The sequence below is a fragment of the Salmo salar genome, chromosome 05 (genome assembly GCF_965601325.2).
Source record: "Salmo salar chromosome 05, fSalSal1, whole genome shotgun sequence".
NCBI lineage: Eukaryota > Metazoa > Chordata > Actinopteri > Salmoniformes > Salmonidae > Salmo > Salmo salar.
In genome coordinates this window covers 63027579-63052484 of record NC_138295.1, presented here as the reverse complement: position 1 = coordinate 63052484, position 24906 = coordinate 63027579, and the positions used below count along the sequence as shown (strand labels likewise).

The following is a 24906-nucleotide window of genomic DNA, read 5'->3' as shown; positions in this document are numbered from 1 at the left end:
GCAATCAATATGCTGATAGAATTTAGGTAGCCTTGTTCTCAAATTTGCTTTGTTAAAATCCCCAGCTACAGTAAGTGCAGCCTCAGGATATATGGTTTCCAGTTTACATAGAGTCCAGTGAAGTTCCTTGAGGGCTGTCTTGGCGTTTGCTTGAGAGGGAATGTACACAGCTGTGAATTTAACTGACGAGAATTCTCTTGGCCGGCATTTCTAGGTCGGCTGAGCAGAAGGACTTGAGTTCCTGTATGTTATGATTACACCATGAGTTGTTAATCATAAAGCATACACCCCCGCCCTTCCTCTTCCCAGAGAGGTGTTTATCTCTGTCGGCGCGATGCATGGAGAAGCCCGGTGGCTGAACTGATCCCGACAACATATCCCGACAGAACCATGTTTCCATGAAACAGAGAATGTTACAATCTCTGATGTCTCTCTGGAAGGCAACCCTTGCTCGAAATTCGTCTACCTTGTTGTCAAGAGACTGGACATTGGCGAGTAGTATACTTGGGAGCAGTGGGCGATGTGCACGTCTATGGAGCTTGACCAGGAGGCCGCTCCGTCTGCCCCTTTAACGGCGCCATTGTTTTGGGTCGGCTGCTGGGATTAGAGCCATTGTCCTGGGTGGTGGTCCAAACAGAGGGTCCGCTTCGGGAAAGTCGTATTCCTGGTCGTGATGTTGGTAAGTTGATGTTGCTCTTATATCCAATAGTTCTTCCCAGCTGTATGTAATAAGACTTAAGATTTCCTGGTGTAGCAATGTAATCAATAATACATCAAAAAAACGAAATACTGCAGTTTTCTAAAAACTCGAAGAAAGGTGACCATCTCTGTCGGCGTCATCTGTGATATTTCTTATTTTGTATACATTTGCAAAAATTTCTAAAAACCTCTTTTTGCTTTGTCATTATGGTGTATTTTGTGTAGATTGATGAGGGGAAAAAACGACTTAATACATTTTAGAATAAGGCTGTAATGTAACAAAATGTGAAAAAATCAAGGGATCTGAATACATTCCAAATGCACTGTATGTCACTGTCAAGGTAATAAATATCCTATGATGTCCTGTGTTATTTCTGCAGACTATGAGCTACCCAAAGGGTCCAGAAAGAGCAGATATGGGTACTGGTGTTCAACAGAATACATTACATTGCAGTCATCCCCTGAAAAACAGACCTCAGTAAATAAAACACTATTTATTTTGTTGAAATTATTTTGTTAGCTATGTTTCCGTTGAAAGCCAGGCAATGGCTAGCACATCACTGTGACCACACTATTATATTGATGGTGTCTGTTATTGTCCACAACTTCTCTAATTATGTTAACTAGCTATATGGTTAATAATATCATAGCATTATTTTTAAATGTATTTGTAATTTATATTTGTTCTTTAACTGACAGCCAGAATTGTGTGAAAATATTACATTTATCAAAGAAAAGGAACCACAGTTTAGCCATGTTAGTTTTGCCAATGATTGTTATAAGACAAAATACTTTGTTCAAAGTTGATCTGGCATCACCTTTTAGAATACTAAAACACAACCCAAATGAATGTGACTGGATGTCCTGAAAAAGATCATTACCTCATTGTCCACACAATAACATTTCTATAGGAAATACTCAGGTGTTCTGGAGTCACTGAAGGGGCTGAAAACATTGTTATAATGAGAGATCTTTGATGCAATTTCTCTTTAGATTGAGAGGTGGATGGAATATACAGCAGCCTGTCCTGGAGATTATTAGGATATCATTTGGGTATTCTTTAATATTTCTTTTTTAGGTTTGTGCAATTGTATAATTCTTGTTTACAGACAAGTGATGTAGATCATGTCGACCATAATGACCGGATGTGACTATACAGCTACCACCCGTAGTGACTTTTAATAGCAGGTTAGGAGAGCAAAACCCTAACCCTTTTCCTAACCTTAAGTCTCCTAACCTGCCACATTAATTCTCCTAACCTGCTGTAAATTCTTCTAACCTGCTACTAAAGTCTCTTCTGGTCGTAGCTGTACTCCTTTTAGTCGGAACCATAATGACCCTGAGACACAGGCAAGGGGAGGTGTGTCTGTCACACACGGCCACAGCACAAAAAACACTTGATTCCATTTATTTATTCAAATATCGAGTGTATTCTTTCAGATGTTTTATGTTTCCATTTAATAATAAAGGTCCACATATCATAGACCATATCATCATTTGACCACATCAAATAGTTGAAAACATCGCTTAAACTTTATTGACAGAATAAGATGCAAGCCATTGGAGTCATATTGTGACAGTATTGCGTTGTGTTGTTGAGAGTATTCCATGCTCTGTTTGACACAACATCTAGTACTCCTTCATCTTTTAAAAGGGGTATTTGAAGACTCGCTTTATGACCATGGCTAGGTTAGCACATAGCTTATCCATTAGGACTGTAGTTTAAACACACAGCGGGTAGTTCATTTCATGAGTCTCTTTCTTACTTATATGTGGACCATGCACTGCCTTTCCCTGTAAAATATATACTAGGAGAAAAAAAAGATAATGAAAAGTCCCATTCCAGTTGTCTGATCTACGCCAAGCCTTACAATAATTTTTCAGAGGAGAAATTTTTAAAAGTGTACGATAATGATAATAATATTAACTAATCGCTAACTGAACATCAATGCTGCTGAAAGTAAAGCATGTAATAACAACAGAGCACTTCATACAATGTATAGACAAAGTGGTCCTGGGATAGATCAAACAACTCTCCATAAAAGATGATCCTACTGCCTCTAAGTACTAGAAAACAAGATATAGAAAGTTGAGAATGCTTTTGATAGTAAATAGAAAAACCCCACATATTTTTGCACATTTGTGGCACAGGAATATACAGTGATCAATAAACAAAATGACAAGCTTCACAATATCCATGGCTTTTTGTTAGTTTTCTATACAATGTATACCCACCTTGAATTCAATGTCTTATTCCACAAAGGAGGAACGCATATGTACAATAAATATGCCATTATTATAACTACAGCCGTTCAAGATAATATTACCTGACTATTTCAATTTCTTAAGTTAATTATATTTCTTGATTTTTCTTTTTCCCTATTTGTTTGTAAAAAAATTGTCAGAAATGAACTTGAATAGACAGGTCAGCAAAATGTATTTTTTTAAATGTTTGAAACCTTACAAAAATTACATCTGAAAATGCTATTTTTCCTGTTTTTTTTCTTTACTTTCTTTAAAACAAAAATGTTAAAATGGTGCATCTGGCATAGTTTGAGAAAGAGAGAAAGATTGATGATGAAGTAAGTCCACAACGCATACATACAACAAAGAGGACAAAGATAACTATCAAAAACAGTGAGGCTGAAAATCACCCAAGGGTCACTGTTGTCCATCCCAAACAGTGATCTTGCTGTGGGGTGTTCTGTGTTATTGGACTACGGCAAACCCTGGGTCGTGTTCATTAGGCACAAACAGTAGGAAAGGTTTTCAAACGGACAACAGAAATGAACGCCCCTATAGGATAAGTGCAGGTAGTACCACCTCTGTTTAAAATATTTGCTTCAGTTTGGTGCTTACTGAACACGGCCAATACAACATCTGTTCCATCTGGGTGCAACAAAAATAGTGCTTATACTACTGTATATGGGAGTAAGGCTACCTAACTGTAGTTGGGATACTAAATGGATAAAATAGTAACATTCAGCACAAAATACTTGAATGAACTTTATCTTCCCTGTGTCTCAAAATATTGCACCTGCTTTTGAAGTTTATCAAAAAGGGCAAGGAGTAAGCCACTGCTCTCTGGCAATATGTTTTTTTAATGTTTTAAAACTGCAGGGTATAAGAGGCAATAACCAGGCAACTCCTGCTTGCAAGAAGAAAATGAAATTGGAATTAATATTGCCTGCTGCTTTAAAATGGATGCACCAGTATCTGTTACTTCTACATTTTATCAGGCATTACTGAAATAGAGCCACAATTATCATGAGATGGAACAATAATCAATTCAATAATAATCAATCAATTCACCCTAGATTCCTGGTGGACAGAAACAATATCCCTACTCTCTGTACCTAAGTGCTCTGCATGTACAGTCCTGTGCATTGCCATAACCCATAATGTACAGTACCAGTCAAAAGTTTGGACTGGTACTCATGCCAGGGTTTTTCTTAGATTTTTACTATTTTCTACATTGTATAATAATAGTGAAGACATCAAAACTATGAAATAACACAGGTGAAATCATGTAGTAACCAGTGTTAAACAAATCAAAATATATTTGAGATTCATCAAAGTAGCCACCCTTCACCTTGATGACAGCTTTGCACACTTTTGGCATTCTCTCAACCAGCTTCATGAGGTTATCACCTGGAATGCATTTCAATTAACAGGTGTGCCTTGTTAAAAGTTCATTTGTGGAATTTCTTTCTTAACGCGTTTAAGCTAATCAGTTGTGTTGTGACAAGGTAGGGTATACAGAAGATAGCCCTATTTGGTAAAAGACCAAGTCCATATTATGGCAAGAACAGCTCAAATAAGCAAAGAGATACGACAGTCTATCATTACTTTAAGACATGAAGGTCAGTCAATTCAGAACATTTCAAGAACTTTGAAAGTTTCTTCAAGTGCAGTCGCAAAAACCATCGAGCGATATGATGAAATTGGCTCTCATGAGGACCACCACAGGAAAGGAAGACCCAGAGTTACCTCTGCTGCAAAGGATAAGTTCATTAGAGTTATCAGCCTCCGATTGCATACCAAATAAATACTTCACAGAGTTCAAGTAAGACACATCTCAACATCAACTGTTCAGAGGAGACTGGTCTGATGTGTCCAAATTTGAGATATTTGGTTCCAACGACCATGTCTTTGTGAGACGCAGAGTAGGTGAATGGATGATCTCTGCATGTGTGGTTCCCACCATGAAGCATGGAGGAGGAGGTGTGATGGTGTGGGGTTGCTTTGCTGGTGACACTGTCAGTGATTTATTTATAATTCAAGGCACACTTAACCAGCATGGCTCCCACAGCATTCTGCAGCGATACACCATCCCATCTGGTTTGCGCTTAGTGGGACTCGTTTGTTTTTCAACAGGACAATAACCCAAAACACATCTCCAGGCTGTGTAAGGGCTATTTGACCAAGAAAGAGAGTGATGGAGTACTGCATCAGATGACCTGGCCTCCACAATCACCCGACCTCAACCCAATTGAGATGGTTTGGGATGAGTTAGACCGCAGATTGAAGGAAAAGCAGCCAACAAGTGCTCAGCATATGTGGGAACTCCTTCAAGACTGCTGGGAAAATATTTCAGGTGAAGCTGGTTGAGAGAATGCCAAGAGTGTGCAAAGCTGTCATCAAGGCAAAGAGTGGCTACTTTGAAGAATCTCAAATATATTTTGATTTGTTTAACACTTTTTTGGTTACTACATGGTTCCATATGTGTTATTTCATAGTATTGACGTCTTCACTGTTATTCTACAATGTAGAAAATAGTAAAAATAAAGAAAAACCTTTGAATGAGTAGGTGTCCAAACTTTTGACTCCTACTGTATATCCTGTAAATGTCTCTTTCTATATAACTGTTTGATTTATGTAGATATTCAAGTTGCATTTGTCATTCTGTGTTTATTTATTGTCTCCTGTGCAAAGTACCTTTCAGATACGCAAACACTTCAGAAGACACCAAACATCTAAATAGCTTAGAGCAGGCTAAATAGCTTAGAGCAGGCTTAAAGCTAATAGCTAGCTAGACACTCTCCCTGACCATTTTCAAATGCCTCCCAGACACCATGGGGATAATGTTGACATAGTATCTAAACGGAATCCATAACTTTGAATGACAGGGTAGAGTGAAAAATAGCAAATCCTATTAGCTAAGAGATGAAAACAGAGGAGAGAGGGAACCCCTGTGCCTCTTCCCCCCCATGCCCACTCCTAAATAAGTACAAACCATGGTCCTATGGGAAACCCCTTCAATTTTGAGTCTAAGGATGATCCCTCCCACCAAATCCAATACCTGCATCCTCTCCAATTAAATAAAAACCTTATTCACCTGATCTCTCAGCCAATTAAGTACGTTCACATGATCTCTCGTCCAATCAAATCCCTCTAAATGATCTCTCCAATCAATACCCCATCAATTATATATGCTTTAGGATACTAACTCCTCAATTCCATCACTTCTGAACTACAGCCCCCAGGCTGCCTCAGATGAAAAGGTTGACAGGATACAGGGCAACTCTGCTATAGGTTCAGTTTCTGTGCCTTCATATCCAATGGGAGTAGTATTTTTTCAGCGGTGCATCCAATCCAAGTCCAGATGGTGCATTGGGCTGTCTCTCTTTGTGGGATATTTATCCATCCTTGTTTCAACAATCAGTTAGAGAAGCATTGCTTCAGACAACTCCAGGGTCTCAATCATCCTCTTTTCTCCCCACAAATCTTTGAAGAAAGCTCAAGCTCAAAGGCTTGAGAGATTCAGGTCAAAGTTAAACCATCACAATCACCTTTTTAAAACAAAGGTTTGGCCGGTCTGGTAGAATTTCTCCTCCAATAATTCACAACCAAATGTGGAAAAACAGGGTGATGGTTGAATTCAGAAATCAGAGAAAGAGCAGGGATTTGAGAGTGGTGCAGTTCTCAAAAAGATAGCTTGGTAATTCCAGACATAACAAAGACTTGAGTCCGGTAAGGAAAGCTCAAGCAAGACAAAATATTTCTTCAAAAACAAGCGCATAAATCCAAAACAAAAGACACCCCACACTCGGGACACTGCCACAAGCATATAAAGACAGGGGTTCTCCACAAAGATGGGCACGCTCATAACTGGTAGCGGCAATGCAGTAACAACATCCATAGCACTAATGACGATAGTAATAACAAGAGGAATTAAAAGGGGTTTGCATCACGTTCAAATGAAAAGTCATTTCAGAGTTTGGTGGCCTCTTGACTCGTTGATTGTGTTCTTCATACAGGTTAGTTTGGTAGGCACACTAACAGGCACTGCATGCGATGGGGGTTGAGGTGTGGTGTGGGGAAGGGTTGTGGTATTGCGTCGGGGCGGGGTGAGGTTCATTTCTGTCCGCTGATGGACTGGGATATGGAGCGAGGCGGGATCATGTCCAGCAGGTATTCCCTCTGGCGGTCAGCCAGGCTGGACCCCTTGTGGCCGACCACATTGCCTGGGTTCAGGTAGGCAATGTTCACCCCTGGAGAGGGAGAAAGAGGGAGGGAGGCAGTGAGAGACTGTCAGAAAGGCCTGCCTCAGCCCCATCCCCAGCCCTGGTCTATACAGTTGTATGGTTAATTTTAGCCCTATCCCCTGCCCATCCCTGGTCTATAAAGTTCTTTGGCTAATCTCAGCCCCATCCCAACCCCTGGTCCATACAGTTGTATGGCTGATCTCCGTCCCATCCCTAGCCCAACACCTGGTCTATACAGTTGTATGGCTGATTTCCGTCCCAACCCCAGCCTAACCCCTGGTTTATAAAGTTTTTGGCTGGTCTCAGTCCCATCCCCAGCCCAACACCTGGTCTATAAAGTTGTTGGTTGATCTCAGTCCCATCCCAACACCTGGTCTATAAAGTTATTTGGTTGATCTCAGTCCCATCCCCAGCCCAACCCCTGGTCTATAAAGTTATTTGGTTGATCTCAGTCCCATCCCCAGCCCAACCCCTGGTCTATAAAGTTCTTTGGCTGATCTCAGTCCCATCCCAACCCCTGGTCTGTTTACTCACCAGGGATGCTGTAGAGCTGGCGGCGGTTGTCGTGATGCTGCTGCTGCTGCTGTTGCTGCTGTTGTTGCTGTGCCCGGCTGTGCCCACTAGTGCCCAGCTGTCCACTGCGCTTTCCAGTCATGCCCAGCAGGCTGCTGGCCACCGAGAGCTGGGAGGCCTGGGCGAAGTTGGACAGGACGCCCCGGGCCGAGCCAGACAGACCCCGTTGGAGGGAGGCCTGTGACTGGGTCACCTGTGGCTGAGGCGCCTGGAGGTCACACACACACACACACACACACACACACACACACACACACACACACACACACACACACACACACACACACACACACACACACACACACACACACATCAGATGGAGAGTCCATCTGTCAGCACGGGACATCCTCAACAACTAAAGGGGGTGTGATGATGGTTGGGGAAATGTGAAAGTATCATTCTCACATTCCCCACCCACCTCAGGATTCCCCTTTTTGCAGCCATTTTACCCCTGTTTTTGTGGGGTGTAAATTCACTTGTCACATAATCATAATCGTCACTGGATGGATTTATTTCAAAATAATATATGCCAATTAGGAGACACTTTTAACCAAAGCGACTTACAGTCATGCGTGCATACATTTTAAGTATGGCTGGTCCCAGGAATCGAACCCACTATCCTGGCATAGCAAGCACCATGCTCTACCAACTGAGCTACAGAGGACCACGTGAAAGCAATGCACATTCCAACCCTTGCTTGTAAATACACTTTCCAATTGATTTTGCGATCGCTTTTTAACAACCACTCAAACACATGCCAGTCCTGTTCAAAATGTCAACAATGACATGTGGTTTTTGATATGCATCTATTTCAACGCCCACCCTTAGACGGGGATTAAAGACAGAATAGAAAGTGATCATTGCACAAGAGGGTGGTACATTTTTGTAAAGTTAAAAAAAGTTCAGATTTAATTCATTTTAAGTGTTTACAAAGTAACTCAGCCAGTCGCTCCCGAAAATGTACAACCAAATCTCATAAATAGGGGGTTTAATATTACACAAGACAGAGGTTTATGTGGTTTATGAGCTATAATTCAGTCAATATTTGATCGATTAAAAAAAAGATTGATCAAGTATCCATTATGCAGCTGTTACAATTGGACCTTTTATCAACTTTGCTGAACAATGCTAGATGACAGGGTGTCTGTTGCAGCAGGGAGCACTTACTAACAGCGGTGACAGTGACATACCTGTCTGTGTGTGTGATGTCTGCTCATAGACTCAGCCTTACTGACGCTTGGAATAGTTTGAGCTGAACTGGTGGCAAGAGCAGCTTGCAACTGGATTCTCTGCTCAATCTCCTGTGACACAATTAGTAAAATATGGTTATTCACACACACACACACACACACACACACACACACACACACACACACACACACACACACACACACACACACACACACACACACACACACACACACACACACACACACACACACACACACACACACACACACACACTTTCCCTATAAACAATGGTTGCCTGAACAGAGCAACGGGGAGCCAATGGAATGCTGACCTGCTCCTGCTGTAGAGCCTTGACGAAGGCGTTCTTCAGCCTATTGGTGTGCTCAGCCTTCAGTGCCTTCTTCTGATTGGACGACATACAGGTCTCGCAAAGTATGCGCCCACCCTTCTCCTGCTTCCAGTGAGGGGTGAAGTCCGTCTTGCACTGGGCACACGAGAAGGGCTCCATGGAGGAGGGCAAACGCAGTTTACCTAAAGAGAGAGCCACAAGAGTTCAATGAGGGGAGAGGGGCCCAATTCCAAACCGACTCATCTGATAACATTGTTGGTTTGATGGTTGTGTGCAGGACAAATGGCTAGCTAGGCATCAGCAAAAGAGTTCCAGTTCCTTCCCTCACCCTGACTGTCAATGACACTCTGCACAACCTCCTCCAGGCCCACCATGTAGATAAACTCGCTGTTGGCCGCTGACGGCAGGAAGTGGAGGAGCGGCGCCGGCGGCTTGGGAGGAGGGATCTCCAGCAGGGTTTTCTCCAGCTGTTTCCTCAGGGCAAGTTTGGCGGCTGCCTGACTGCTGGCTGTGTCGACCATGGAGGAGCCCACCGATGTCCCCCCTGGGCTGTGTGTGGCTGAGGGGCTGACCGCCCCCACCCCCGACACCCCGCTGACCCCTCCCGCGGCTCCGGCCGCCTGCATGTGGGTCAGGTTCATGTAGATGGCCGAGGAGGAGGAGGAGCCAGAGCGCTGAGAAACTGCCACCTGCTGGGTGGAAGACTGCAAGTAAACACAGAGAACCATACCCGTCATTCAGAACAGTGTTTTTAAGTTTAAGTCTGATGGCATGACAGCAACATTTATCTGCTAAAAATGATATAACCCTCAAATCCTGGCATCTGAGTGGAAGCAACTGATTTTGAACCTCTATGAAAATGGTATTCAAACTTTTCCAGCACTTTTTCAATGGACATACCCTGTCCATAGACTGCTTACAGATTAAGGAACCCTATATGTGATTTTGTAATTTGGGTGAACCATCCCTTTAGTTTGAGAGAACCAATAAATACAATTTCATCAATAAAATAGTATTTTCTAATTATCTCTCAAAAAAGTTAGCATTATCCCCTACAATAATCTGTACTTGTATTTTTTCCACTGCTCTATGATGATTATGACCAATAACAGGGATGACATTGGGGTTTACCTGCTGGTAGCTAACGGCATTGTTAGAGCTGCCAGTCGAGGAGCGCATGCCACCCTGCTTCTGCTGTGCCAGCCTCTGGCCCTGCAGCTGGGCAGGGTTGGGCGCTATCACCCTGCTCTGTGACATCATCATCTGAGACATGGAGCTGTTGGTGGCTGACCTGATCACCGAGTGACCCTGGGGGAGGAAAGAGGAGAAGAAGGAGGAAGGAGAAAAATATCATAAGTAAGACATGGGTGGTGTTGTTTGTTGGTTTTCAGTGTCATGCCATTTTCCTGCTCATATTCACCAGAGATTATTTAAGAGGGTAATGCCTCTTCATAGCACGAGATGGCACTACTGTGCAACTATTGAAACTGGAGACTGCTTTATTGTGAGATGGTTCTCATGCAAAATATTAAAAATCTTTGTTCAATCCCATCCCCCAACTTTGGCTTCCTTGCTCCTGCCCAACTTGCATTGTGACCGACCCAAGGCACAAAGGGAACTCTAAAAGAACCAGTACTGTAGCCCACCTGTGCAATGCTGTAGCCCACCTGTGCAGTGCGATGGTTCTGGGGCTCTGGGGTGTGGTGGCCAGGGCGGCCAGACATCTTGCTCATGCTCTGAGCACCGTGGACGGCACCGCTCTGGAGGGCAGACGCTGTGTTCTGGACCACAGGGACCTGAGGGGGACAGAGGGTAGAGGTGATAGAGGGGTCAAACATAGAATAATACTAATATAATAAGGTTATTTACCTGACACTTTTATCCTAAGCAACTTATAGGTAAGCCCTTTTCACTCTATACTGTATATTGGGTGAAAATAGCAGATTTGGTCACTGATACGCGCATTAATTGGACAGCAGTATAGTAACATATACATTACATCAGAGCTCTGGGTATCCGTTTTAAAGCGGTATATATATATATTTTTTTATTATTTATTTTATTTAACCTTCATTAAACTTAAGCAAGTCAGTTAAGAACTTATTCTTATTTACAATGACGACCTACCAAAAGGCAAAAGGCCTACTGCGGGGATGGGGGCTGGGATTAAAAATAAAAATAAAATAAATAAAAATATAGGACAAAACACACAACACGAAAAGAGAGACAACACAACACTACATAAAGAGAGACCTAAGATGACAACATAGCATGGCAGCAACACATGACATGGGAATCAACTGACAGACATTCCAAGCGGGAGCACCACCTGCAACATTCTTCGTGCCAATTGGGTTACTTTGGCATTAATGATTGCTATGTTTGATGTACAGTTACGGCGTCATACCCTGGGTTGTTGTTCTGAACAGAAGGAGCCTATATTCGGCGTAATGTGAAGAAAATGATCCGTGAATTAGCACCTGAATGCACCCATGGCTCCATTCCATGCACACCAAAATTACTATCTGTTCCTCTGAAGTGCCTTGTGAAAGCCTAACACTAAAAATCAGATTATAGAACTTCGCTACTCATGTTGGCAATATAATAAGCATTCACATATTCACACCTAACTCTGATTGCAATTTGTAATGGACCATTTTTGGATTGCATTAACAACAGTAATTGTGTGATGGTGTGGATGAAGGGCTGTGTTCCAAACCAAAAAAAACACAAGGGTGCTTGCTTCAGTTCCTTAACAGTACAGCTAGGAGAGCTCAAAAGAGAATCTAATAGTTGAAGGCTCTTTCCTTGACTCATAAACGTGTATTTAAATGACTTAGGAACTGTGCACACATAGGTGTGGTGTGTTGCAACTTGGAGACACCAATTTGACCTCTGACCCTGAAATTGTTTTGTCTTATACTGCATCTACCCCAAATGTTGCATGGATATTCTCATTGTGTTATTGAATGTGTCCAGAGTATTTCCAGATTTCTTTATCAACAAATGCTGCGGAAAGTACAAGAAATGTCAAATGCAGATAAAATGAACAGTGTAATGTTTGGATTCTTGTGTCAGGTGAACTGTTTGTTTCCCCATAATCTTTAAAGTGTTCCCTTTCAATTGCTACAATGGTTAGCCATATGCTTCTTTTTTATGTTTAGGCCCTATCCGTATAGGCCAATTCCCCCGAGTGTAAAGTGTTAATGCATAAACAGTAAGTGAGTGAGAAAAGGATGAGTGCAGTGGATGAGTGAGTGAGAAAAGGATGAGTGCAGTGGATGAGTGAGTGAAAGAGTGACGAGTGCAGTGCAGTGGCTGAGCGAATAAGAGAGGGTTGAGTGTGGTGGATGAGAGAGTAAGAGAGGGATGAGTGCGGCGGCAGAGAGAGTGGGAGAGGTATGAATGCGGTGGCTGAGAGAGTGTAGTGTGACAGAGTGAGCAGTGGATGACAGAGGAATGAGCGAGTGAATGACTGAAGTAGATGAGTATAGAGGATGGATGGGACAGCATTGGGTGGGTGGGTGACTGACGCCTTCTGCACCAGGTTCTCCTTCTGCATCTGGCTCTGCCTCAGCTTCTTCAGCAGCACCAGCCTGGCCTCCTCCAGCCTCAGCTCTTCTCTCAGAGCCCTGATCATCTTCTGCCTCTCCTCCCCTGTCTTACCCTGAAGCACACACATAGAAACAAATGAGCCCACATACTGTACCCACTTCTGCCATTCCTCTCCATACACACATATACAACTATAAAACTTGTCATTTTATCTATTGTACTTGGTTTTTGTGTATAGATGATGTGTTATAGCTGATACCAATGATGTATAGATGATATAATGTATTATAGCTAATACCAAATTAATATCTGTACTGTTTGCCTACAGTGTCTCAAAACTATCTGAGTGGTCCACAATGTGTTTTTTATAATTAATTAATGTATTAACAACTCTATACAACTATGCACTATTCTAACACTCATACACACATAAAGACAATATGCACATACTTCAACATTTGTCAAGACTGCGCTAATATGTGCTGTAACACACACAAACACACACACACACACACACACACACACACACACACACACACACACACACACACACACACACACCTTAAACATCTCCAGGTTCGCTGCCCTCAGGCGTTCTTCCCCTTGGCTGGGCCCTCTTGGACTGGACGCCTCATTGTCTGACAGGACGATCACATCAGGGGAGGGTGTGTGTCGCTCCCGGTCCACGTCACTGTGGAGGAACACACACACTTTCAACTCTGACTGACTGATTCTTAATTGTAAGAAAGATTTCTATTTTCCCTCCTATCCTCTTGTACTCCCCCTCTCTCCTCCTCCACTCACCCTCTCCGGGCGCTGAAATCCACTGGCTCCTCGCCCATGTTCTCCTTCCCGCTCTTTCCCACCATGCCATGGGCTCCCACAACCTGACCACGGAGGCTCCCATTAGTCTTCTCCTCATAAGCCCCTCCCCCTGAAGACCCATGACCCTTGACCTCACCCCTTAGGGCCCCGCCTCCTGAGACCCCTCCCAATCCTCCCCCCTCCAGGCCGGCCAGGTCCTTGCGTTTCAGATAGGCCAGCATCTTGAGGCGCTCCATGGCTTGGTGGCCCTCCATCTTGATGCGTTTGGAGAGCAGCTCATCTCGTTCACTGCTCGTGGCGCCGCCTGCAGGCGAGGAGGAGTCCAGGCCTCGCTTCAGCAGGCTCAGCCGCACCGCCTCCTCATTCAGTCGCTCCATACTGGACTGGATGGATGAAAAAGAGAGAGAGAGACAAGAGACAGGGATAAAGGGATGGAAAGGAGTACGTCGGAACATCTCTAAGTTACCCGTGATTATTTGTCCTAAGATAAAACAAAGAATTTCTAATATCAAAAGAGCAACATGATTATGACATATATTCAAATGTGCAACTCAAACACAAACAATAAAAAGCTCTACTCAAGCAAAGAAATAAAATATATTCACTTGTACGTACAGTGGGCATACTTGAGCTGATGATACAATCGCAATTTTTGGAGACAATATTTCTGGCACAATATTTCTGACACAACTGTGGGAAGCATTGGAGTCAACATGGGCCAGCATCCCTGCGGGACCCTTTCGACTGATCAAAATTCCCCAACTTATAATAAGTTGCTCATTTTCAATGGAAAAATGTTGCAGCAACCACAGTGAAGGATAGCTGACAGGTCTGCTGCTCTCCCACCATATTGTTTGTTTTGCCACCTCAGACAGCGCTAACAGTTAGCTGTTATTACCCCTGTCCCATAACCATAGACTAGCAGCAGGCTAACACAGTACAGCACACACAGATATCCTATTGAATTAAGAGTAAAATAAGCACGTGTAACAACTGTGTTACAACTCCAATAATTCATACTTCTATCCTAAAAGTTCATTTTTCCATCAAAGCCAACAGAAAACAACGGGAGAAATACTTTCTGTCCTTGAACATGGTGGAAGGTACAGTAAAAGGCACACACCCACACTTTTTCCTTCCTGACCTTCTCCAGTCTGAGTGGAAGGGGTATGTAATATGATATGTACCCAAGACAGAACATGCTTGAGAGCTTTATGTATCTATATGGATGTACCCTGTGTGTGTGTGTGTGTGTGTGTGTGTGTGTGTGTGTGTGTGTGTGTGTGTGTGTGTGTGTGTGTGTGTGTGTGTGTGTGTGTGTGTGTGTGTGTGTGTGACTGTAACATGCATGGGCACATATGATGACTTAAACATGCACACACATGCGCATAAAGACGGTCAATTAATGAGTATGTCATGTCCTCTATCAGGCCCTGAAATGGTTCCCCATGTGTGTGCGCAAATCCGATTGTATTTGACACACTTGAGTCATACGAAGGCTGGTTGAGGATGCACAGGCAGACAATGTAGGTTGTGCCACAGGGAGTTAGTTTGTCCTGCAACTTCGACCAATGATATGCTTGAAGAAGTTGGAGAGTGATGAGGATTGGCCAGGAAGAGGGGGGGAGTGGGGGGAGGGGTTGTCAGGGGACTAGGATGGTGGACTGGTTATAATTAGAGCATAATGCCTTGCTATGTAGAAATGGTAGCACTCTTGTGTACACACACACTAACACACACACACTACCACACCCATTTATAAGGAAAGACACATAGTATGGTTTTTCTATGTAGCAATTAAAAAATACAAAAAAATATGTTTACTACTCTCTCTCTCCAGGTCCAGAGAGTCATCATGCCTGAGACATGGAAGTTACCACTTCCTTTACAAAAGGAAAAAGGAAGTGGTAACCCGCATAGAAAACTGTGGAGAGAGAGAGAGACAGAGAGAGCAAGAGCGAGAGAGATGAGGAGAAGGTAGAATAGTGAGTAAGTGTGAGTAAAACCAAACGTAGCTAACAAGCCAATCAGAATTGTCTTGTGGTGTGTGTTTTTGTGTCTGTGTGTGTACATGTGACCATCTTTACCCAGCACCTCTTGCCCCCCCCCCCACCCCCTTCTCTGTCCCTATTGCTCCTTATATAATGTGATGACTGTTTCCCTCAGCTGCAACAAACCACCATCTATCTCTCTCTCCCTCTCTCACCAGTCTCCTCCCACAGCGCCCAACCCCAACACGCATCGACACACATGCGCGCACACATGCACACACACACCACACTCTGGGCCCGCTGCCAAACAACACAAGTCAGACGCCTCCATACCGCGAGAGGAAGAGAGGAGGAAGAAAAAGGGGGTGCTAAGATGGAAGGATGGTAAACGAGAGGGGATGATCAGCATAAGCACAGACACACACAGACATACTTAAACAGCACACAGACAGACACAAACAGACAGTCAGACATACACACTAACATTCCCCAAAGCTACATAATCATTATCCTGCAAAGTGAAGCTACTGTTGAAGTGATGTAGAGGTTGGACAAAAATACATTCTACTGGGACCAGCACCCTCGGATAAAAGATGCAGTGATATACACAAATCTGTCTTACTGTCCTTTTTATTTTTTACAATGATCATATTGGCATTCAAAATAAACAATCCTACAGGGACAACGGACAGACTGCTACGCTACAGTATATACCATAGTTACTGTAGCCTATATCCTGTAAAAGAGAGCTATACAGTAGAAGACTTCGACACAGTAACAGATAAAGATATGTACAGTATTCTTCAGCCATACCCAGCCCTGCGAGAAGACACGCACACACGGACACACCCACACACACACCACACACACACTGGGGTTTCAGAGACCATGCCAACATAAGGCTCCTTTGTTCCCGTTCCTCAACCCCCACCCCTCCTCCATTTTCCTACAGTTGTGCGATGCCAACAAAGCACCCGTATAAACACTCCCCTCCCTCCCCCTTCCCTGTCCTAACTCCACTTCCCTCCATCCATCCCTCAAAAAACACTGGGGAGCAAATACAACTTTTTTTATCGTAAACATATGCTGCATAGTTGTGTTTGCAAGACCCCGAGGGGGGAAGGGAAGTGAAGAATAAGGGCTTATGTCGTACTGTTAGCAATATAGTCCCAAGGGCTTTGATTTATGTAGGGACCAAGTATGTGCATGTACGTGGTGAATGAGGAGCAGATTACAAACAGAGATGTGATTTCCTTCGTTAACCTTATTGTTGCTTGGTCCTAGCAGAAGTCAGTGCAGAAGCAGCTTTAGAAACCCACCAATCTCAGCCTAACCTGTCAACGAGGGAGCACAGGTTGTATGCAAATAATGAAGCACTGATGATCACCACACATTTGACAACACATTGTTAGCAAGGTGCAACCAAATGGAAGAAAGGAATCAGCCATGATCCCACCCATATGAGTCCTGACTTAATGTGGGAGAACCCTGAGCTAAATTCTGAAAAACACCAACACCAGAAAATCGTGTTTTAACCTTTGTTCAAACATAATATCATATAGCAGTGGTTCCCAAACTGTGGGTCAGGACCAGGTGGGTCGCATGATTGAATTTTTTTGCGCATTGCACATATTTAGAAATACCTTTTTGGAATGCAAAAACGATTTCAGTGTCAACTTAAATGACTAAAACCAAATAGAAAGTATGTAGAAAAGATAATGGACCTATAGAATAGCCTATAATCTTTGAGAACATACAACAAAATAAATGCTAGACTATCAGGCCCCCATTCATTTTGTTATAATGTCCCATTCATTTTGTTATAATGTCCCATTCATTTTGTTATAATGTCCCATTCATTTTGTTATAATGTCCCATTCATTTTGTTATAATGTTTCAGCATAAGAACACAGCATTAGACATGCAAAAATGCGTATAATTGCAGGAGATTAGCTAATAACAGCAAAAGCTCCATGGCAACATTTGTAGAATAGCTGGAAATTACGTTTAAAAATATACATTTTTCTGTCCTCTGCTAAGGTGATATTTTGTACTTATTCTTTGGTCTGTGTAATATTAAAACTAGCTACTTTTATATGTGTTGTGTTGTGATACTTGTAACTGACTTACTTGCCTTTCATAATTGCCCCCGAGGGGTTAAATAAAGTTGTATTTCATTTAAATTAATATGTACTGTCAGACTGAATCCCTAGAATGACTATAAGGCTAATCTAAAAATCCTATCATCATTATAAATCACCATTATTACTATAATAACATGTAATGATCCGTTCATAAAGAACATGGGTGGTTCATGACGGGTCACTGTGGTCATTAATAGGGAATCAAACACAATCATATCTAACTCCATTCAAGATCAGTGTGTTTATGGGGGGAGGAGAGAAATTAGGACAGGACACAAATAATTAACAGGGCCTTAAGTTTATCTATCTCATAAATGTAGCCTGACGAAAACTGTATTGACTGAAAAGAAAAGGAAAAATATATGAGGACATGGCGGTGATGGCATCAGGGGTTGTTGTCTACAACCAATAGGGTTTCATCACACGATCAACCCCAGGGTACAGAGGGTTCCTGACATGAGACTGATTAGACTGAAACAGTGTTCATGGGAAACAAAGGGGTAGCTGGTCACCTTGACAAAAAAGTCAGACATTTTTTATAAAAATCTGAATCTATTCAATTGGATGAATCCATTTACTCACACAATGAATCTAGCACAAAGCAAATGCAAAACACAGACACACACACACACACACACACACACACACACACACACACACACAGTCCAACATTACACTGTGATATCATATCATACACACACCTGTTAGTGTCAGATCACATAATCCAGACAAACGAACCTACACACTGTCACCCACACCCATCCTTCTGCTCCCACAACACTACAACAACACTTAGGAGGCCCAGTTCTTCATCACACAACACTTATCACATGGTTGCCATGGCAACTATGGCCTGTCTATTTATAGACCACACCACTAATCAATTTAATTTCTGCGGTTGCCTAAGCAAAGGAGGGAGCAAGGGACAAAGGGAGCAAGAGGAAGAGGAGGAGAGAGCAGAGATATCAGAGTTTTGTGTTCTGCTTATAGTGGAGATGCTGAATTTCCTAGAAAGACATCCATACCTTTGTCCTAATGATACGTCAATCACATTTATTTATAAAGCCCTTCTTACATCACCTGATGTCACAAAGTGCTGTACAGAAACCCAGCCTAAAACCCAAACAGCAAGCAATGCAGATGTAGAAGCACGGTGGCTAGGAAAAACTCTCTAGAAAGGCCAGAACCTAGGAAGAAACCTAGAGAGGAACCAGGCTCTGAGGGGTGGCCAGTCCTCTTCTGGCTGTGCCGGTTGGAGATAATAACAGAACATGGCCAATATGTTCAAATGTTCATAGATGACCAGCAGGGTCAAATAATAATAATCACAGTGGTTGTCGAGGGTGCAACAGGTCAGCACCTCAGGAGTAAATGTCAGTTGGCTTTTCATAGCCGATCATTCATAGCCGAACCATGATTGATCGAGACAGAAGGTTTGTTAAGAGGATTTTGAAATGGACCAAGATGGACAGACATATACATGCATATTATGAAAACGGGCAATTCCACAGGTAACAGAATGATGCTGAGACTCAGATTTTTCACTTTAATCCTATCAGTCCCAAGACCCCAGCAAAAATCTGCTTTTCATTTATCTGACTTTCAATTATCTGCATGTCCAGCCCTTATATTAAGCCAATTAAGTGTTTTAGGCCTACCATTTTATTTTCAGGACAACCATTGCGCACAAGTAAAACTCAAATCAGTTTGACAAACAGTTGCATTCATGAGTTTTATTGACAAATGTCAATAAAAAAAAATGGTCATCCAAAACAAAAACCTGATAAAAATTCATTTATATGAATGCTGTAAGTACAGAAATTGTTTGCTCACTGGGAAATGAATATGCAGCTAGTCAGTGACAACTGTGTGGAGTTTGGAGTTTGTGACCGCAACTATGTGAGCTTATTACAGCATAATAGACACTATGTCCTGGGATTTCCTATGATGTTATATCTATAAGAAACCCTTAACTTCTAAAGACTCTTGTATAGCTTGTGAGCGTCATAGAGCAAAACTTGTTGCATGTAAGTGTTTGTGAGGGTCTCAGCCTTCCATAGATAGCTTTTAGTAATTTGTAGCACAAATATAAAAAGATCCAGCCCTGGGCCCCTTCGGGATCCACCCTTGTCTCGTACTCGTTTTTTAAAAATGTAACCTTTATTTAACTTGGCAAGTCAGTTGAGAACAAATTCTTATTTACAATGACGGTCTACCCCGGCCAAACCTGGACAACGCTGGGCCAATTGTGCGCCGCCCTATAGGACTCCTAATCACGGCTGGATGTGATACAGTCTGGATTCGAACTAGGGATTGTAGTGTTGCCTTTTGCACTGAGATGCAGTGCCTTAGACCGCTGCGCCACTCAGAGCCTGATGGTCTGTAGGTCAAACACATGATGTTTAAAGGAGGTCAAAAGTCCAAAACGCGACGATGGTACTCATTGGGTTAAAATGTATGCCAAACAAAAATCAATGATTGCAAAGCTAAACAAACCAAAAAATGATATGCACATGGATGAGTTTGAACAATTTCCACAGAAAATGTTACAAAAACACATTTAGCTGAAGAACAGTGCAGATGCAAAGTTCAGTAAAAGGACGGCACAACCCATCATTCTGCATTTGCATTGTTCTTCAAGTACATGTGTTTTTGTAAAATTTTCTGTGTAAATTGTTTAAGTAGTCATTCTGCATTGTTGTATCGTTTGTTTAGCTTTGCAATCATTGGTTTTTGTTTGACATACATTTTAAAGTGAAACATGTGAGCCTCAGCATCATTCTGTTACCGTGGAATTGCCCATACACAAATGCATTGCATCTGCCATAAGGCCTATCCCATCTAGGTAGATAAGGCCTAGCCTACAACATGGGTCACAGAGTTGGGCCCCCTGTCCCTTTAGGAAAAAGAGTCACCCATTATCTCTCCTTTCCGTTCCCCTGTGGTGCCAAGCACTGTCCTAACGTGCTAGCCAGTCTGAGCCGGTTTATAACCTCAGGATATGGAATGATCTCTTAATGTGAAGCCTTTGGTGACGTCACATGGGAGAGAGAGAGAGAGAGAGAGAGAGAGAGAGAGGTGGGTATGTGTGGGGGGGGAGGGGGGGCGTACAAACGCATGATGTGCGAAATTCAGATTAGTTCTATGGAGTTTGTATTGTGGAAGACTTTCAATCCATCCACACTGCTTCTAACCCACATTAACCCACACATCGCCTGCCAACCACTCATGTCAGGGTTTGTGTTGTGATGATGATGTGAGGTATATGAACCCTAAAAGGGTTGCCAGTTCGGGTCCCACTTCAGTTCAACCCAGGCTGTGTTCCTTTAATGGCACACTTCAGTCCAATTTGCTTCTGGAGATAAACAGCCCAAGAGATTTATCATTTGCAGCCAGGAGATATACAAATGGAGACTAGAATGGCAGAAGAGCACGTAAGGGTAGACAACCACCTGTCCATCCCCTTACTGCATTTCTATTCCAAAAATAAAATGTATGGCAGAGGAATCTCCAAACTTTCATCTCACCTGCAAAAGTCAAAGTCAACTAGACAAGTTCTTATAGGAATAAATCATCAGGAACATGACAGTCAAAATTTGGCATAAATCAAAGATTTGGCCTTTTTATCCGTTTGTTATATCTTTGTATAATTCAGTTCTACTGAATAGGAGTGGTAAGGTCTCTGTTTGACCTCCATGAGTAAATGCCATGATAGTTTGAACAAGTGGTTCACAAGGATGGAAAAGATTTACTATTGGATTCCTGGAAAAAGTGGCACTGACTAGTGAAACATTGTCCCTCTGTGTTGGTCACAAAAAAACAGAGGTAAAGTCTAACCCTAGTGGGAATAAATACAAAAGTTACAAAATGATAATAAATAAACACTTACATACACAAAATAGATTATCTGCTTATCTATTGGTTTTCACAAGTGACATTTCTCATTGCAAAATACATCAATTGACCTGTCACTGAAACATACATTAACCTGTCATACATTGACCTGCCACTGAAATGTTCATGAAACTCAAAGAAAAAAACGAAGTTGACACCAGCTGAACAAAATTTGATTAAAGTAAACTGATAAGAACTCTGATCATCTGGTTGCCCCACGTATCACTACAGGCATTCACAGATTCCCTTCAACAGCACTTGTCATCGCCAACCATGGTGGCCATTTGCATAGGGCTAGGAAACAAGTTGAGAGGGTGAACACGTCTTCACTTACGTAAATGGCTGATGCATTTTGAATTAATTTTATTGTATGACATATGCACAACACTTCATGCCATTTGTCTCCAGTTCGCTCAAAAAAGATCCTTCATATTCACAAACTCGATCGTAGCAACGTTGATAAATATATTTCAACAATCAAATTACAATCATAGGTTTCAGATTAACATTTTGTTCATAACGACACCACGAAGACGCATTTTTCCCCCCAACCAATCTAGGTTAACCTCAAGGGACTCGAGATTAAACAATAAAAGTATTCTGCTCTATGTCTATCAATATGATCCGCGCTCACTGTATCATTTATCGCTATAATGTAAACAAATTTGCAACGTTAAAACATTATCAACGTTTGTGTCCGCTGTTTTAGGCAGACCTCTCTCATTACCTACATTTTGTAACTAAAAATAACGGCAAAGCTCATCACTATTAACCCAATAGAACTACTATGTAACCGTTATTTCGCTCCTCATCTCACATTGTCCCAGTACTTCAGTTGGACTGAAGTCTGGAGCCTCATCACATCTAGAACCATGATCCGGGCATTGAGGTTTTTAGTTAAACTTCACTTCAGATAGGCCGCGGCAAAATCCTCGGTCTCACCTGACTCGCCTTCACCCCGCAGGTTCCACTGGCTTCGGGTTTGGCTTTGGGATCCTGGGGCGCTGCAGTAAATACTCACAACCAGTCAGTCCCCGGTACTGGCAGGCAATACAAAAGCGCTGATTGGGCCCCGACAAGCTCTCACGCTCTCTGTCCGTAACCAGACAGACAAATTATTGGACCGCGCTTGTGTCACTGACGCGCCTCTACTCAAAGGTGTATGTTGTTGTCTGGAGGGGAGAAAAGAGGAGAAATTGACCGAGATGCCCATCCTGTGAACAATACAACATTTAGGCTATATGCCATCAAAAATGTGACATATGCTCATGTCGTCAGTTGTTCTAGTCATGTCGTCAGTTATTCTAGTGTAGACATCACCTCGAATTAATTGATTGTAGCCTACTGGGCCTACTTTGTTTGATGCATTTATACTATTGTTAGTAAAGGGACAATTTTGTCAGGTTTTTGTAGCCTATTTCTTATGCAATCACTTGGACCTTATTTATGTTAAACATATTTCACGGCTGAGGTAAGCTACCAGTATGGGACCCGCATTCAGCATGCATTACGCCCGGTCTAACAATAAACAAAGGTCATTTAATTGCCATGAGTAATCAACACTTAATGGCCTACATGCAAATCTGTTTGCATTTTAATGGGTATTCCAACTTTTGTAAGCTACCATTAAACATAAAGATTATCAGCCCTATGCTTCTACAATTTAGTTGAACAAATACTGTTAAACCATTGTCTATTTATTCTGCACAGGATGCTGCCTGGAAGCTATTGACCGCAATGCTAACTGCGCCCTCTAGTGGCTACCTGGTAGTATTGCGCGGGCACATTACTGTATAGTAGAGGCATTATATTTTAGCAATTACACTATACAGATACAAAAGTATGTGGACACCCCTTCAAATTAGTGGATTTGGCTATTTCAGCGACACTCGTTCTGACAGTTGTATAAACTCGAGCACACAGTCATGCCATCTCTTTCGACAAACATTGACAGTAGAATGGCCTTACAGAAGAGCTCAGTGACTTTCAACGTGGCACGGTTATAGGATGCCACCTTTCCAACAAGTCAGTTCGTCAAATGTATGCCCTGCTAGAGCTGCCCCGGTCAAAGTACAGTTATTGTGAAGTGGAAACGTCTAGGAGCAACAACCACTCAGCCACAAAGTGGTGGGCCTCACAAGCTCACAGAACGGGACCGCCAAGCGCTGAAGTGCGTAAATATCATGTGTCCTCGGCTGCAACACCCACTGCCAAGTTCCGAACTGGTTCTGGACACTACTTCAGCATAAGAACTGTTCGTCGGGAGCGTCATCAAATTGGTTCCCATGGCCGAGCAGTCGCACACAAGCAGGAGTGGCGTAAAACTTGCCGCCACTGGACTCTGGAGTAGTGGAAACGTGTTCTCTGGAGAGATGAATCAAGCTCTACTATCTGGCAGTCCGACAGACGAATCTGGCTTTGGCGGATGACAGGAGAACGCTACCTGCCCGAATGCATAGTGCCAACTGGGTCCCGTGTGGCTTATTTGGTAGAGCATGGTGTTTGCAACGCCAGGGTTGTGGGTCCGATTCCCACGGGGGACCAGTACGGAGAAAAACATTTATGAAATGTATGCATTCACTACTGTAAGTCGCTCTGGATAAGAGCGTCTGCTAAAATGTAAAGTTTGGTGGAGGAGGAATAATGGTCTGGGGCTGTTTTTCATGGTTACAGCTAGGCCCCTTAGTTCCAGTGAAGGGAAATCTTAACTCTACAGCGTACAATGATATTCCAGACGACTGTGCTACCAATTTTGTGGCAACAGTTTGGGGAAAGCCCGTTCCTGTTTCAGCATGACAATGCCCCCATGCACTAAGCGAGGCCCATACAGTAATGGTTTGTCGAGATCGATGTGAAAGAACTTGACTGGCCTGCTCAAAGTCCTGACCTCAACACCATCGAACACCTTATGAATGAATTGAAATGCCGACTGCGAGCCAGGCCTAAATCGCCCAACATCAGCGCCAGACTTACATCCATTCAGCCACAAGAGCAATAGTAAGTCCCCGCAGTAATGTTCCCACATCTAGTAGAAAGCCTTCCCAGAAGAGTGGAGGCTATTATAGCGGCAAGGGGGGGGGAGGGGGTGGACCCAACTCCATATTAATACCACGATTTTGGAATGGGATGTTTGACAAGCAGCTGTCCACATACTTTTGGTCATGTAGTATACATGGTGAATATCTATGGTGGGTATT

The 24906-nt window shown here is 42.8% G+C and overlaps 1 protein-coding gene across 5 annotated transcripts; it reads right to left on the bottom strand.

The window, feature by feature from the left end:
- Nucleotides 1-2210: 2210 nt before the first annotated feature.
- LOC106605451 (transcriptional repressor p66-beta) lies at nt 2211-22936 on the bottom strand. Of its 5 annotated transcripts, none has more exons than XM_045718497.2 (11): nt 22652-22936; nt 13660-14063; nt 13417-13546; nt 12836-12967; nt 10947-11096; nt 10432-10608; nt 9629-9989; nt 9283-9482; nt 8951-9061; nt 7722-7968; nt 2211-7193 (listed from the first exon to the last, which is right to left on the bottom strand). In XM_045718497.2, the coding sequence occupies exons 2-11, from the start codon at nt 14055-14057 to the stop codon at nt 7057-7059; spliced, it is 2043 nt and encodes a 680-aa protein (XP_045574453.2). In that variant the 5' UTR covers nt 14058-14063; nt 22652-22936; the 3' UTR covers nt 2211-7056. The 5 variants fall into 5 exon arrangements, with proteins under 5 accessions (XP_045574453.2, XP_045574455.2, XP_045574456.2 ...); XM_045718499.2 differs by having other exon boundaries at nt 9629-10004; nt 10968-11096; XM_045718500.2 differs by having other exon boundaries at nt 9629-9992; nt 10968-11096.
- Between the last annotated feature and the right edge of the window lie 1970 nt (nt 22937-24906).

What these genes read in the sequence shown, in the direction of transcription:
- LOC106605451 (XM_014201128.3), bottom strand. Translation starts at nt 14,057, where the DNA reads ATGGAGCGACTGAATGAGGAGGCGGTGCGGCTGAGCCTGCTGAAGCGA. An exon ending in ATGCCGTTAGCTACCAGCAG is followed by an intron (nt 10,005 to 10,431) that starts GTAAACCCCAAT and finishes GTTTACTTGCAG; the next exon opens with TCTTCCACCCAGCAGGTGGC. An exon ending in AGGCTCTACAGCAGGAGCAG is followed by an intron (nt 9,062 to 9,282) that starts GTCAGCATTCCA and finishes ATTGTGTCACAG; the next exon opens with GAGATTGAGCAGAGAATCCA.